The sequence below is a fragment of the Rattus rattus genome, chromosome 11, assembly GCF_011064425.1.
Source record: "Rattus rattus isolate New Zealand chromosome 11, Rrattus_CSIRO_v1, whole genome shotgun sequence".
In the NCBI taxonomy this organism is placed as follows: domain Eukaryota; kingdom Metazoa; phylum Chordata; class Mammalia; order Rodentia; family Muridae; genus Rattus; species Rattus rattus.
In genome coordinates this window covers 78,523,201-78,539,868 of record NC_046164.1, presented here as the reverse complement: position 1 = coordinate 78,539,868, position 16,668 = coordinate 78,523,201, and the positions used below count along the sequence as shown (strand labels likewise).

The 16,668-nt window shown below is 39.5% G+C and overlaps 2 protein-coding genes across 3 annotated transcripts in view; both read right to left on the bottom strand.

Moving 5' to 3' along the window:
• Abca13 (ATP binding cassette subfamily A member 13) overlaps positions 1-16,668 on the bottom strand; it is a 564,237-nt gene that overhangs the window by 256,959 nt on the left and 290,610 nt on the right. The gene's annotated exons all lie outside the window — the stretch shown is intronic.
• The window catches only part of LOC116912347 (transmembrane protease serine 11G), a 39,072-nt gene continuing 28,872 nt past the window's right edge, over positions 6,469-16,668 (bottom strand). Inside the window, exons 6-10 of one of the 2 annotated variants that reach the window (XM_032916399.1) lie at positions 15,105-15,143; positions 14,179-14,350; positions 13,351-13,610; positions 9,636-9,778; positions 6,469-8,038 (exon numbers count right to left, since the gene is read on the bottom strand). In XM_032916399.1, coding sequence (XP_032772290.1) covers positions 7,877-8,038; positions 9,636-9,778; positions 13,351-13,610; positions 14,179-14,350; positions 15,105-15,143 — 776 coding nt within the window. In that variant the 3' untranslated portion in view covers positions 6,469-7,876. The remainder of the gene's footprint in view (positions 8,039-9,635; positions 9,779-13,350; positions 13,611-14,178; positions 14,351-15,104; positions 15,144-16,668) is intronic. The other variant, XM_032916400.1, reaches the window with a different exon arrangement.

The following is a 16,668-nucleotide window of genomic DNA, read 5'->3' as shown; positions in this document are numbered from 1 at the left end:
CTAGTGAACTAGATTGTTGGGGAGAGGGGCAGCAATGGGGGGGGGGAGGGTTGGGAGGGGACACCCATGGGAAGGGGAGGAGAGGGATGTTTGCCCGGAAACCGGGAAAGGGAATAACACTCAAAATGTATATAAGAAATACTCAAGTTAATAAAAAAAAAAAAGAAAAAAGAAAAGAAAAAGAAAAGAAAGAAAAAAAAAGAGTGTATTTTGTAAAATAACATCGGCCAAAAGATGGCGCTATAGCTGCACATTTGGTCTATGTGTGTCTCATTAGTCTTCATTTCACCATTTCCTAGATTTAGCTATAATAAAATCATATTAACAGATTGTCTGGTCCAGTTCTTGTCTTATTTGGGTTGGCTGCTTGCTTAGGTAGTATTTCTATCACCTTAATGTCCCTTATTAATTATTATTTCTTTGTTTGATTGGCATAAATACCTTTTCCTGGGCTAAGAAACAGTCTGTCTATTTAATATATACATTAATATATAGTAAGTATAAATATTAAATATACCATCATATATCATATATTATGTGATATGTGTTATATGCTACATGCTATAAAATATATTATGTATAATATATTTTTATACATTATATATGCACCATTATATTACATGGTATATGCATTGTATATTAATATATAATTAAATATATCATTAATTGGCAATGTTCTTTTATGTTTTTCTTTTTTTTTTTCTTTTTTTTCGGAGCTGGGGGCCAAACCCAGGGCCTTGCGCTTGCTAGGCAAGTGCTCTACCGCTGAGCTAAATCCCCAACCCCCTTTTATGTTTTTCTAAGGCATATCACAAACTCCATTTCCGACATTTTGACTTCAGCCTTGCATGTGGTACTGGACAAGGTTGCTACATCTTAAAAAGTTCTCTTTCTTCTGGTACAAAAGTCTACCAGAAGCAAGCTCTAAACCTGGCCATGCCAGTCAAAACACATTCTCCCAAGAGGTCTGCTGCTGTAGATGACAGTTGTCTAAGATACCATCAATTCTTTCCATGGTCTTCAGAGTAGGTACTGGTTTTGAACACAGCTGTACAGTCAACATCTGGAATGCCTGATACAACACATGGAGATTACAACACAGACATGTATCTCTCACCCAAAGGGAACATGATACAGTGTATTCTGAGTGGCTATGACCTGCGAATATAAATTCAAGTTTTACTGAGAGCTATGTTCTAATGTGGTAGCAGCTTTGCTAGATTTTTATAGTTACAGAACAAAAGAAAGGTACGAATTAAGGCACTTAAAATATTTTGATGGGGCTATTTAGTAGCTAGTTACAACAAAACAGGAAGACTCTACTGTAGGTCTCAGATGCTCCCTGATGACCTTTTTAGCTTTTGGGCTCATGGAATCCAATACCAGCACATTCTAAAAGAATTTACCTTATAGTGACAAGGATGTTGGGCATACAACAGTTGGGCAATGAATGGCTCCTATGGAGACTAAAGATAAAACCAGAAAACTGGTCTGTGGACCTACAACATTCCAGCTCTCCTAACTCACAGACTTTATAATAAATTAGTCAGACTTGTAGAATCTTTAACACAGCTCCAACATTTTTATTTATGAGAGTGTCCAAGTATAGGTTCAAGAAATTTGCTAGATGAAGGACTCAGTGATCATGTAGGTGCTTCCTAGGATAGTGGACGTTAGCTGTATCCATTAGATTTTTCTGTTACAACAAACATGTTCTATATTTATGTAGCCAGAATAGTAGCTGTTAGTCACATGTGGCTATTTTTTTTACTTACTGTATGATTAGTCCAAACAAGGAAATGAAATCTTAATCTTTTTTTCATCTTTATTAACTTGAGTATTTATTTACATTTCAATTGTTATTCCCTTTTCCGGTTTCCAGGCCAACATCCCCCTAATCCTTCCCCCTCCCCTTCTCTATGGGTGTTCCCCTCCCCATCCTCCCCCCATTACCACCCTCCCACCAACAATCACATTCACTGGGGGTTCAGTCTTGGCAGGACCAAGGTCTTCCCCTTCCACTGGTGCTCTTACTAGGCTGTTCATTGCTACCTATGAGGTTGGAGCCCAGGGTCAGTCCATGTATAGTCTTTGGGTAGTGGCTTAGTCCCTGGAAGCTCTGGTTGGTTGGCATTGTTGTTCATGTGGGGTCTCGAGCCCCTTCAAGCTCTTCCAGTCCTGTCTCTGATTCCTTCAACAGGGGTCCCGTTCTGAGTTCAGTGGTTTGCTGCTGGCATTCGTCTATGTATTTGCTGTATTCTGGCTGTGTCTCTCAGGAAAGATCTACATCCAGTTCCTGTCAGCCTGCACTTCTTTGCTTCATACATCTTGTCTAATTGGGTAGCTTTATATGTATGGGCCACATGTGGGGCAGGCTCTGAATGGGTGTTCCTTCTGCCTCTGTTTTAATCTTTGCCTCTCTATTCCCTGCCAAGGGTATCCTTGTCCCCTTTTAAAGAAGGAGTGAAGCATTCACATTTTGATCATCCGTCTTGAGTTTCATGTGTTCTGTGCATCTAGGGTAATTCAAGCATTTGGGCTAATAGCCACTTATCAATGAGTGCATACCATGTGTGTTTTTCTGTGATTGGGTGACCTCACTCAGGATGATATTTTCCAGTTCCAACCATTTGCCTATGAATTTCATAAAATCATTGTTTTTGATAGCTGAGTAATATTCCATTGTGTAGATGTACCACATTTTCTGTATCCATTCCTCTGTTGAAGGGCATCTGGGTTCTTTCCAGCTTCTGGCTATTATAAATAAGGCTGCTATGAACATAGTGGAGCATGTGTCTTTGTTATATGTTGTGGCATCTTTTGGGTATATGCCCAAGAGAGGTATAGCTGGGTCCTCAGGTAGTTCAATGTCTAATTTTCTGAGGAACCTCCAGACTGATTTCCAGAATGGTTTTACCAGTCTGCAATCCCACCAACAATGGAGGAGTGTTCCTCTTTCTCCACATCCTCGCCAGCATTTGCTGTCACCTGAGTTTTTGATCTTAGCCATTCTCACTGGTGTGAGGTGGGATATCAGGGTTGTTTTGATTTGCATTTCCCTTATGACTAAAGAAGTTGAACATTTCTTTAGGTGTTTCTCAGCCATTCAGCATTCCTCAGCTGTGAATTCTTTGTTTAGCTCTGAACCCCATTTTTTAATAGGGTTATTTGTCTTCCTGCAGCCTAACTTTTTGAGTTCTTTGCATATTTTGGATATAAGCCCTCTGTCAGTTGTGGGATTGGTAAAGATCTTTTCCCAATCTGTTGGTTGTCATTTTGTCCTAACAACAATGTCCTTTGACTTACAGAAGCTTTGCAGTTTTATGAGATCCCATTTGTCGACTCTTGATCTTAGAGCTTAAGCCATTGGTGTTTTGTTCAGGAAATTTTCTCCAGTGCCCATGTGTTCGAGATGAAATTTTAATCTTAAAAATTAACTTAACTCTGAATGATGGCTGCCAAATTGGACAGAATATCCTTTAAGCCTTCACGATGCTTTGTAAATTTTTCTACACTGCAGTGTCATTTGGGGACAGGCTGAGCCGTTCCGCCTCAGCCTAATCCATAAATGTCATTTAAGTGACACTAATGTAATTGATCCAAAACCACACTTGTAGCTGCTCCTCATGACTTAAGAACCCAAAAGCAATTTCACTATATCTGTATCTGTACCTCTCTGACTTCTGTCTGTCTGTAGATTGTTTACAAATGGATATTTGTCCACGTTTCTCCAAACAAGTTCAGTTTTTAAGAGATCTGCATTTGAGTAGAATTATGTAGGCATGCTGTGGTCATACACACTAGAATTTAAATGCACTGGCATTATTAAAAGTAAGATAATAAAAATATTTCCAAATGCTGGTGAGGAGACCCTAAGTGCATGAATTTTTTCATTAATTCATTTGTTCACTTTACATCCAAATCACAGTTCCCCTTACAGACTCCACCTTTTGAACCTCTCCTTCTCCCACTCCCCCTCCCCTTCTTCTCTGAAAAGGAGGAGCCCCCCACTGCGCAGGTACCAACCCACCCTGACATATCAAGTCACTGCAGGACTAGGCACATCCTCTCTCACTGAGGCCAGACAGACAGCCCAGATAGGGAAACAGGATCCAGAGGCAAGCAAGAGAGTTCAGAGTCAGTCCCTGATCCAGTTGTTGGGGGACCCATATGAAGACCAGGTTGTACTTTTGCTACTTATGTGCAGAGGGCCTAGGTCCAGCCCGTTGGTTGGTGGTTCAGTCTTTGCGAGCCTCCAAGGATCCAGGTTACTTGACACTGTTGGGCTTCTTGTGGTGTCCCTATTCCCTTCAGGTCTCTCAATCTTTCCCCCAGATCTACAAGAGTCCTCAGGCCCCATCTAATGTTTGGCTGTGGGATTCTGTCCCTGTTTCAGTCAGCTGCTCTGTGGAGCCGCTCAGGAGACAGTTGTGGTAGACTCCTGCAACCGTACATATTGGTTCCTCCCCACGGGATGGATCTCAAGTTGAGCCAGTCAGTGGTCAGCCATTTGTACTCATAAATGAATATTAAAGTACAGGATACCCACACCACAGTCCACAGACCCAAAGAAACTGAGTAACAAAGAGGGTCCACGGGAGGATGCTTGAATGTCACTCAGAAGGGGAAATAACATAGTCATTAGAGGTGAATGGAGGCAGGGAACTGGATGGAAAAGGAGATTGGAAAAAGAAGGGGGCAGGAGGAGAGACATAAGTTCTAGGGAGTCGGCAGGAGAATAAGGCAGACTGGAGAAGGGGGTGGGCATCTCTGGGACTAGCTAGAGATTTGGGATGGGGGAGGCTCCAGGAAGTCTATGAGAGTGAGTCTAGCTGAGACTCCTAGCAGTCCAGATATAGTCTGTAATCAGGCAGGACTCTTAGTGGAGGATTAAGGACACCATCCTATCCACAAAACCTTGGACCTAAAATCTGTTCTGCCAGAAATACCACTCTTAGGAATATACCCCAAAGAGGCCCCACCATGACACAGGGGCCCATGTTCCACTATGTTCCTAGCAACTTTATTTGTGATAGTCAGAAGCTGGAAACAACCCAGATGTCCCACAACAGAAGAATGGTTACAGAAAATGTGGTTCATTTACACAGTGGAATAGTACTCAGCTATTCAGAATGAGGACATCCTGAGTTTTGAAGGCAAATGGATGGACACCTCAGTTTCACTTGGGAGGAAAAACAAAGCAACCAAAAGGAGGAAGGGAGGGAAAAGGGGTTGGGGGTGGAAGGAGAGGGGGACATAATCTGGTATTGGGTGGGGGAAAAGGACTGAAACCCTTAGGCCAGCAGAAAGAATGAAAACAGGTGCCCTCAGGAGGAACGAGGTTGGGAAGACTCTCTAGAATGTACCAGAGATCTGGGGAGCGAGAGACTCTCAGGATTCAGGGGGGGGGGCGTAGATGAAAGGCCCTACAGTGGGGAGAGGGAACTTATTGAATCTGCGTCCCCCATCAAGTTAGGGATGGGGTTGCTACCCCACAGCCAAAGCTCTGACCCATAATTCTTCCTGTCTGAAAGAAATGCAGGGGTGGAAGTGGAGAAGAGCCTGAGGAAAAGAAGGTCCAGCGACAGGCCCAAAGTGGGTTCCAGCTCAAGGGGAGGCCCAAGATCTGACTCCATTACTGAAGCTATGGGGAGTTCACACAAAGGGACCTATCATGACTGCCCTCCAAAAGACTCAAGAAGCAGCTGAAAGAGTCAGATGCAGATATTTGCACCCAAGTAATGAACAGAAGTTGTTGACCCCTCCTGTTGAATTAGGGAAAAGCTGGAGGAAGCTGAGGAGGAGGGCAACCCTGTAGGAGGACCAGCAGTCTCAATTAAACTGGACCCCTGAGATCTCTTACACACTGGATCACCAACCAGGCAGCTACATCAGCTGAGATGAGGCCTTGGACGCATATACAGCAGAGGACTCTGGGGTCTGTGTTCAGTCAGAGAAGATGCACTTAACCCTCAAGAGACTGGAGGCCCCAGGAAGTTTAGAGGTCTGATGGGGTGGGGACATCCTCGTGGAGACACGGGGTGGGGTATGAGATGTGGAACCCTCTGGGGGTGGACGGGGAGGGGAATGAAATCCAAAGTGTAAAAAAATAATTAATAAGCAAACAAAAAACTAATAAACAAATAAATAAAAATATTAAAAAAATCTGTCCTGCCTACAAGAAGTGCAGGGACAATGACAGAACAGAGTGAATGACCTTTTGCAGTGGCTTTTTCACTGAAGACCTCATTGTAGCTGCTCTCAACTGAAGGTGGTCTTATTCCACCAGAAACATGTGGCAACATCTGGAGTCAGGTTTGATTGTTACAACTTGGCTGAAGAGTGGTGGGGAACTGAGTCCCGCAAACAACTCCTGTGTAGAAGTAAGGAATGTTACTAAGTAGCCTCCAATGCCCTTGAGGGTCTTCTTCTCTTTCTAAAGGAAGAAACGTCTATGACAAAGTTCAGTAACATGTCACTTCCAGTGACTACTCAGAGAGAAGGAATTCGGTTTATTATCATAAATGGACAGTGTAAGATTTTACTTATTACAAAACCAAAATAAAAACTTAAGACAGCACATAATTTAACAATGATAAAGGGAGGATAAAGATTCCAATGCACAGGGTGAATCTGAGTTCGGTTTTGATACCAGTATATATTCACATGAGATATTATAAAATATGCAACTAAATACATATGAAAATGACAATTTTATCATTCAAACTAAGATATTCTAAAGATGCTTTCCAGATTATTTGAATGATTTATATAAATGTCCCATTGCAGAATACACCTGCTATTTAATGGTAAATTCAAATACTGCACAACATCTTCACTGATATCTTCTTTCAAGTATTTCATGAATGTGTACTGGTAGCTTAGCGTCACATGTCAGATGTTTATATTTTCTTAGACTTCATTTATGTTGACTCTCCATTATACAGATACTTAATTATTTTAAATCTAGTTGAAAATAATGCTGTTTAAATAAAATGAATTAAAATAAAATAACATGCAATTGAAAAATAAATTTATACAAGTGTTGAAACATCCCTCATTTTGGAGATGGAGCTGAAAGTAACTTTTTTAGATTCTTGCTCATTTACATTTCGCTAATAAAAGGGGCAAGAAAAAGCACTTTGAATTTGCAAGTACGGAAAGGTATTTATACAAAGGAATGTCTATCATTTATCTCATGTTGTTAAAAAAATATATGGGTGGGTGAACTGCTTAAAAGTACACATCAGCTAAATTGTGTAAAGAAAATAAAATATGCACAAATATAAATACGAATTTCAGAGAAAGGCTGAATGCATGTCTGAAGATGAAAAGGAATGGACCTGCTCATTGCCATCTCCTCAGTCCTAACCTCATATCCAGTGTTTCCTTTGTCACTGTGTCACCACTGACTGAGACTAATTAACATGGTCTGTCCAGTCAGTGGTGAACCTGCCAGTGAACACCCTTCATCTTTTAGATGAAGAAGACAAAACTATGGAGGAATCAGAGAAGGAAGTCATCTCTTGAGAAAAGCAGAGGGAGGCTGGACAGTTAGTACTTATTCAACTTCCAGATTAGTGTAAGTTAAAAACGTATGAGGTTGGAGAACAGAGGTGAGCAGGGAGGTAATCAGACACCTGGCAGAATGGTAGATCTTTGTGAAGCAGACAGCATCTTACGTGTTCATAATCAACGGAACCCTTCCACTGATGTGAAAGAAGGTCTGTCTCCTTCTGATTTAAGAGGGAGGTCACTGTCCCATGCTCATGTGCATCTTGAGCTCGATGAGGATACACATGGCAGCGGGTATGGAATACAATTTGCCAGATGCCGTGGGTGACACTCTAGGTTGAATAAAGGGGTGGCTGTTGCATTAGATGTTAGTTTTAGATTTAATCCAGTTCCGATAGTGAGTCACTCTGGTGTAAATTCCGGGCTTGTTTTCTTTCCCACAGTCTATTCCCCAACTAACAATTCCAAGAAGATACCATTTATTTCTATTATCTGAGATAACCAGAGGCCCTCCAGAATCACCCTAGAAAAGAGAAAGAACATGTTGTCAATTCAATAAACAAAAAGGTGTCAGAAATAAGAGCTTCCTGGCTCCTGACTGATAAATTCATACCTGGAACTAACATGTTAACACCATTAAACAGAAGTGCTGCTTTGCTTTAAATTAGATTCCCAGCTTGTTCCACACGCACTAATTGAATAGAAGGGTGCTCGTTAGTGTTCTATCAAATGTGTAGCACTTTTTGCTGAAAGGCTAAGGTGGAATTCCGAGAAAACACATTTAGAGTACCTAAATCAAGAAGGCTTCCCAATAATCTTTAGCCTAAGAATTCTACAAAAGATTTAAAATTTGTCTTTAAGTAATGTCTCTATTCTTTCCAAAAACATACCCTGAGATCGTTTAGTATGGGGAAAATAATAGTTTGGAAGAGGCAGAGGCTTTTGATGCCTCTCCAAAGGTGCTTGCTTTCCACAATTCTTCCTGTTCTTCTTAGTCTCTTCCAGCATCTACTGAACACCGCCATCCACTGAAGGCAGTCCTCCTTAGCCCCCTTCTCTCAGACCTCCATTATAACTAGGGTCCTCATGCTCTTACTGTACAAATGGTAAAAGGCAGTAAGGGTGTATGAGCCAATGAGGCGAGAAGGTCGGCTCCTGTATAGATCATGTTTACTCTCTAAGTCTTGTGATTCTGTCTGTTGGACACGCATGTTGCTTCTCCTCAGAAGGATGCCTTGTATTCTAGACTGTCTAGCTGAATCCTGACTTTCTCCTTTTGTTTCAGTAACTCGTGCCCTAATGAAATTGTCAGATCGTTGCAATTTTTTAAAATGTTAGTTTCTCTCAGTAATGTCTATAATAGACGTTGGTTCATGAAAACCTACATAAATAGGTGAATGAATGTTTATTACCATGACATGATAGCCAATGTTGGCTCAATGGTGACAGCTTTGCCTACAACAAATGTCACACATATGCCAAATTATCAGAGTCAATATTAATTTCTCAAGGAATTGTTTTGTTGTTATGCCCACTCGCAAATGCTATAGGTCACATCTTTAGTTTCTTAGTTATTTTCAGACCTACAAATAACTATATATTAGAACTGATACTGTGCTTAAATGCTTAATAATTAAAATTAATGTGTTGTAAGTATGGACAAAATGCTATTGCTGTAATTTGAAAAATGATCTTTGATGTACTACATTCATAGGAATAAGTGCAGATTAGTATTTTTCTAAATAATATAGATTTCTACATAATAATTGGAATAAGCTATTTAGGGTCAAATATCAGTAGATCTTGTCTCACTGTGGCTTGAAATTAGTCTGAATGAGATATTCAAAGTTCAGTTATGGCTGAGTCTTTGTTCTGTGGTTTCATACTTGTCTTTTACTAGCTATATGAATGTCTGGTCTCCACTAAGCATTTTGTTTTGCAATGAAAACCTTGTTGAGACAGCTCTGTTCAATATGGTGTTTCATAAGGCATTAGATGGCTTGTTCTTCAACCTCTCCTCATATTTCCTCTTTCCTACCCATGTTAATTTCATGGAATTGTGTTAAATGACATTACTCTGTGATCAACGACTTCATCCTTATCGAGTAAAGTATACTTACCTCACAGGCATCCAGTTTTCCTGTCAGGAATCCAGCACATATCATTCCTGATGATATAGCACCACCATATACATTAACTTGGTTACATACATCATTACTTATGATCTCTATTTCAACCTCTTGCAGAGAATTGGGAAAGGGACCTAAAGAAGGAAACAATAAATAGATGAGTAGCTTAAACATGAAGAGATGAGGAGAACTGAGTTTAAACACTGATCTCAAAGTTGCAGAATTTGGGACTGGATGACAGTGTTCAGGAGGAGTTACACTTTGGGATGACATCTATGTGTAGATACCATATTTGATACATTTCTTGTTTGATCCCTGTAAAAAAAAAACTTCTAAAGATATCGATATGAGTATTCTGGATTTTTAGTTGAGGAAACTGATGTTCCCATCGTTAAGACTCTTGCCATGATCACATAGCCAAATCGTCACATAAACAGTACCAGTTTAGACACTACGTGTTTCTCGTCACCTGGAATCCACCTAGAATCCTACAACGAACACTGTACAGAGAACACAGATGTTTCAAAATTAGACATCATTTAGAAAGAAAAGCGTTGCCTAGAATCAAATTTCATTCTATGAGATCCTGCTGCTTCATGAAAAGGATGATGTTTATATAATGAAAACAGTGTGGTTTGCTGTTCAAAATGAACATTAACACAAAGAGGAAGATAACACCTCTTCATATTTTCTTGACTAGCCACATTGATTGATTTGTTTGTATTGATTGTAATGCAAAATGGCCATTTACTTCAATGAAATACTACTTTTAAGCTATTGTGTTTTCATGCCACCTTTAACAGTTTTTTATTCAAAATGTCATTCATGGGCTGGAGAGATGGCTCAGTGATTAAGAGCACTGACTCTTATTCCAGAGAAAGGTCTTGAGTTCAAATCCCAGCAACCACATGGTGGCTCACAACCATCTGTAATGAGATCTGATGCCCTCTTCTGGCATGTCTGAAGACAGCTACAGTATATATATATATATATATATATATATATATATATATATATATATACATACATATATACACACATACATATGTTTGTATATGTATAAATAAATAAAGTATAATAAATAAATCTTTAAAAATACCATTCATATGAAATTCTACTTCTTTTTGTAAATACATTCAAAACAATTGAATGGATAGATTTATTTCAGCATTAACACAAGTAATGAGGCAAGGCTATGCGCTTACATGCTCTAATTTCATAGACAACAGATAAAAGTTTAAGAAATATTACTATAATTAAGAATTCAGGGGCTGGGAGAGGTTACTGAGAGTAACTTTACTTGTGTGTACAACGGAGAAGTTAATGTTAAAACAGTAAAACCATTTGAGATAGCATCTTACCCCACATTTGAATTGCAGTAAGCATAGTTATTCGGGTACACCGTTAGGGTTGTCTGTTTAAAATGCTCATGAGCTTACAGTTGATCTCAGTGATAGCAGGGAACAGTTAAGATGTTGAAATGATTGTATCTTGGGTATTCTGAGCTTTTGGGCTAAAATCCACTTATCAGTGAGTACATAACTTGTGTGTTACCTTGATGCCCCAGCAAAGGGGGTGGTGAAGGGGTGAGGCAGAAGTGGGTGAATAGGTAGAGGAGCAACCTCATAGAGTCAAAGGGGATGGGGATGAGGTGGGTTGGTGGAGGACTAACTGGGAAGGGGGATATCATTTGAAATGTAAATGAATAAAATGATTAATAAAAAAAAAAGAAAAACCCACAAGTTAAAGTCTTAATAAAAGATGTTGAAAGGAAGAGAAAAATCTAGTTTTCTTCCATTTGTTTGTTTTAAAGCTTAGGTATAGGAACCCAATTTTCTGGTTGGAAACTGATGGATTCAGTCACTAAGATTGACTTGCTGACAAGGCGAAGTGTCTCTGTGGTCTTTGAAATACCATGCTTTACTCACAGGCCTCCCAGGTCATAGTGTTAAGTGTGGGAGGATCATAAGACATTTATCTCCAGCTTTTGTCCTGCTTGAAATGCTTCTAGCAAAAGAATCTGATTGCTGCCTATTCTTTAGACGAACTTTAATCCAATCTTAACATTGTTTGTGTTGATAATTCAACAATGTTCACTACTATTGGCTTTGTGTACAAAAGTTTTACATATTCTCCGGCTGCACCAGTTGCAGTTTCACTAATTGTAATTTATTTAAATAGAAACATATTTATTTATTTGTGTGGGAGGTGGAGGTATGTGTGGATGGGTTACATCAGTGCACAAGCAACCATGCAGATGTGTGGAAATCAAAGAACAACCTCCAGGAAAGTCTTCCCTTTTACATGTAGGTCCTGGGGTTCAAAATCAGTCTTCCAGGTTTGGGGGTACACACCTTTACCCACTGATCAATCTCACCAGCCTCCTAAGTGACATAAAATGCTGGATATAATCGCAAGTGTTTCCAAGTCCTCTATTTTTAACTATAAAGAATGATTCAAGTGCTTGAAAGTACACTAAGTTATTTTATAGCATTGACTATTCAAGGAAGAAATGCTACGGAGAAAAGGAAATTTCCATTTTACAAGCTCTCAGAAGTATTCTCTGGTGAGGTAAATCTTGCAAAGAAAGAACAAAAAGATCTGGGCAATCCTCCTCTCAGTTCACAATGTAGAGAGAAACCACAGCCAAGTAAAACAAGAAAAAGCAAGAACAACCAGAAGAAGAAGAACAACCAGAAGAAGAAGAAGAGGAGGAGGAGGAGAAGGAGGAGGAGAAGGAGGAGGAAGAGGAGGGGGAGGGGGAGTGGGAAGAGGAGGAGGAGGAAGGACAAGAATAAGAACAAGTAGACGAACAACAAGAAGAGTGAGAAGGGGGTTGGGGATTTAGCTCAGTGGTAGAGCGCTTGCCTAGGAAGCGCAAGGCCCTGGGTTCGATCCCCAGCTCCGAAAAAAAGAACAACAAAAAAAAAAAGAGCATATGCAAGAGTGAGAAGGAAGAGGAGGAAGAGAAAGAGAAGAGGGGGAAGAAAGGAAGAATGAAGGAAGAAAAGAAAGTAAAGGAAATGAAAGGAAAGCAGTCTTAGTAGTAGTAGTAGCAGCAGCAGCAGCAGCAGCAGCAGCAGCAGCAGCAGCAGCAGCACAAAGAACCCAAGACTCAGGGCCACATCTAAAGGTCTGTCCTTGCTGCTTATCGAGTATCATTTAGTGCAGGGAAGTGTATGTGTCAACTTTACTTTGCCATCAGTTCAACAGCAACTTCAGGGACGCACTGAGCAGAAAGTCCCCTTTACTATTTAACATCAGGATCTGCTGTTCAGATTCTGTGACTGAGGCTCTTTCTGCTTAGCAGCTTGGCCCTGCAGAATCTCATCATTCCTAGTGTTCGCAAACTGTGTGAGTCAGATGGACCCAAAGCCTCGACATCTGAAAGGTGGGGCCTGAAAGAAGGCGATGCAAAGGAATATAGTCTGAGAAGTCTTGAAGAGAATGTTCCAAGAGTACGAAAATAAAAACTAGTCTATAAAACAAGAAATATTAGTACTACATCTTATAAAACCACGATATCAAATGTAAGTGTATGGATACTTACAGCTGAAATTTTTGTAGATTTTTAAAAAAAGTTTCTGTGATTGTCGTGGGATTATTTTGATTTATATTTTGTAATTTGATATTTGGGTATTTCCATGCAAAAGCAACACAGGTTTGCATGCACTGTTGGCGTCTTTGTTTTTCTTGAAATACTCACCATTCGCTTTCAGTGCTCCCCATCCAGTGACAAACACTTTACTCTTCAGCAAGACTTGAAAAGTAGCCTCAGGGAGACAGACCGTGCGCAAATTTTCAGAAAACAGCACCGGGCTGGAGAGCTTGACCACAGCGATATCGTCATCGTGCTTGTGGGCTGCGTAGTTCTCGTGAATGATGATGGACTCCACTTTCCGTGTGGTCAGTGGATTGTCAAGGGTTCTTCCAAAACTTACTGTCCACAGTTTGGGATTTTTGTAACTGATCAAAAATTAAAAAGAGCACAGTGGGTTCACTTCTGGTCTATAGTTGCCCAGGATTCAACATGGGCAAACTTTTTAAGGTCATTCTTGAACTGGCCTTTAACACCATCTTGTTCTTAGGCTTTCCCATACTGACAGTTTGTTTTCTAGCTGACAAGAACTATTCCGTTTTACTTTGTATTACTAGGGTCACCATATCTTTTTTTTCCTCCAACAGTGCTATGCATTAAACCCCTAACAGTCATACAGAGAATAAAAACATGCAGAATATCGGATATGAATTATAGGTTGGGAAATAATTTATGACACTGAAAGAAAACTTCAATGTATTTCAGGAATACTTGATTTTTCAGTGTTGACTTGTTTCTGATTAAAACTGAGATCACTGCCAAAGATATTTTCAGTCAAAGGTGAAAGCAATCTATTGTTTGCACTGTTCTTCAGGAACTGATCAGCTTTTCTCCTCCCGTTAACACGGGGCTGAGATGCTCATGGAAAGAATGACTGGATGTGAATGTGAGACGCAGTGATGCTGGGGACCCCGAGGGTGTATCCTGAGGACTCACTTGTCAAAGCAGTGAGCAGAGGTCACAAGCCACTGGGAGCCAATGAGAGACGCACCACAGAGGTGGATGCCTTCCACCTGCAAGCTGCTTTGCCATGGCCAAGAATTTGAGCCTGCAGGTTTGCCGTCAGCGATCCTTGCTATGCGTGGGTACTCCATTCCCAAGCCACAGTCTGCCAGGCAGAAGAAAGTAACATGGCTATTTGCAGAGAGTTGGGTGTCTTTGACAAATAGTTAAACATTAAAAAAATTATGGATGCAGCTTGCCTTTAAAGTATTATGGATGAGTATCCGATAATAACAGAAAACATTATGAGGATGATGGATATTAAAGTTGATTGAAGATGTATATTCTTGTAATTAAGTCATCAATAAGAAGTTAGGTATCATCTTATTTAGTGCTTTAAAACTGCCTAAAGGAATTTTTCTTTTTGAAATTAGGTTTTTATTTTTAATTAGTTACTTTATTTTTTTACATTCCTTAAAATTAGTTCTTTACATTTTCTGAGTCCTGTTATACGTAACAGGTTACTGTATTGATAATTGACATTTATTGCAGACAAATTTCAAACATAATATTTCAAAATCCAATAAATAAATATTATTTTCAGTATTATGGTGAGTTTCATTTAAATATATGCAAATATTTATATTTTAAAATCAATCAAATAAACTGGAAAAATTCAAGGAAGTGTTTTTAAAAAGCCATCAGTGAATCTTACTACTAAAAGAGAAGATATTACCATAGAATCCACAAAAACTTTTCTATTAGTAATTTTTCATTGATTAAAAGTTAGCTGTATTGAGAACTTGAAAATATTGTAGGTATTTGAGAAATAGGATACATTTATACAGGGAAAGGCCAAAGAGTTATGAGTTTGATTTTTTTTTGATTTAATAACATATCAGTGACATTCCTGGACTTACTGCTATTTAGAATATGTTCTGCTTGTGCTGCATTCATTTCTGGAAAAACAATAAAGTCAAGGTCATTTCTCAATAACATAACTGTTACATTTAAAATACAGTGCCTACAGGACATGACATTCTCAGATTGGGGAAAAGTATACTAATTGGGGACCTCAATATAAGAACAATAGTATAACTCAAAAAAGAGGAGGAGAAATATTAACAAGTTTCTGACTACACATGAATTTCAGAAAGATTCTTGCACAAGTACAAAGAATATGAATTCTTGGCATTGACAGACAATAATTGCCTGAAAGATTAATGTCATTTTATGTATCTGAATACATTCACTGAAGTAGAAGTTAAATTTAAGATAATGCCCTATAATATATACTCCTGTAAGTCTTTACTTCTGGCCTCACTTGCTTGGTATTATATATTAAAGGTGTTCAAATCATCTCCAAAGTCTCTAGAATTTGGCCACAGATTTTTTTCTATTGTGTCAGATACTTCCATTCAACATGCTATCGTTTTTTATTCATAAATCAAAATAGAAATTGGTATAAGCTGTGTCTGTCTCCCAAAATCACTTGTATTGCTTGTTATGCCAGCATATGCAGTGAGAATCAGAGTCAAGTATCCTCAGGTGAAAACTAGCCTAACATTTCAGTGTCAGGCCTTTAATATAGGTCAGACTCGAGCAACATTGAGTTGGAATCACCATTAAAAAGTTGGCTGAAGAGTATTGAATGGTCATGAAACACCTAAAGAAATGTTCAACAGCCTTAGTCATCAGGGAAATGCAAATCAAAACAACCCTGAGATTCCACCTCACATCAGTCAGAATAGCTAAGATCAAAAACTCAGGTGACAGCAGATGCTGGCAAGGATGTGGAGAAAGAGGAACATTCCTCCATTGTTGGTGGGATTACAGACTGGTACAACCACTCTGGGAATCAGTCTGGAGGTTCCTCAGAAAATTGGACATAGTACTACTTGAGGACCCAGCTATACCTCTCCTGGGCATATACCCAAAAGATGCTCCAACCTATAACAAGGACACATGCTCCACTATGTTCATAGCAGCCTTATTTATAATAGAAGCTGAAAGGAACCCAGATGTCCTTCAACAAAGGAATGGATACAGAAGATATGGTACATCTACACAATGGAGTATTACTCAGCTATTGAAAGCAATGACTTCATTAACTTCTTAGGCAAATGGATGGAACTAGAAAATATTCTGAGTGAGGTAACCCAGTCACAAAAGAACACACATGATATGCACTCACTGATAAGTGCATATTAGCCCAAAAGCTCCGAACATCCAAGATACAATTCACAGACAACATGAAGTTCAAGAAGAAAGACCAAAGTGTGGATGCTTCAGTGCTTCTTAGAAGGGGGAACAAAAATACTCACAAGAGGAAAAATGGAGATAAAGTGTGGAGTAGAGACTGAAGGAAAGGCCATCCAGAGACTGCCACATGTGGAGATCCATCCCATGTGCAGTCAGCAAACCCAGTCACTATTGGGGATGCCAGCAGATGCATGCTGACAGAAGCCTGTTATAGCTGTCACC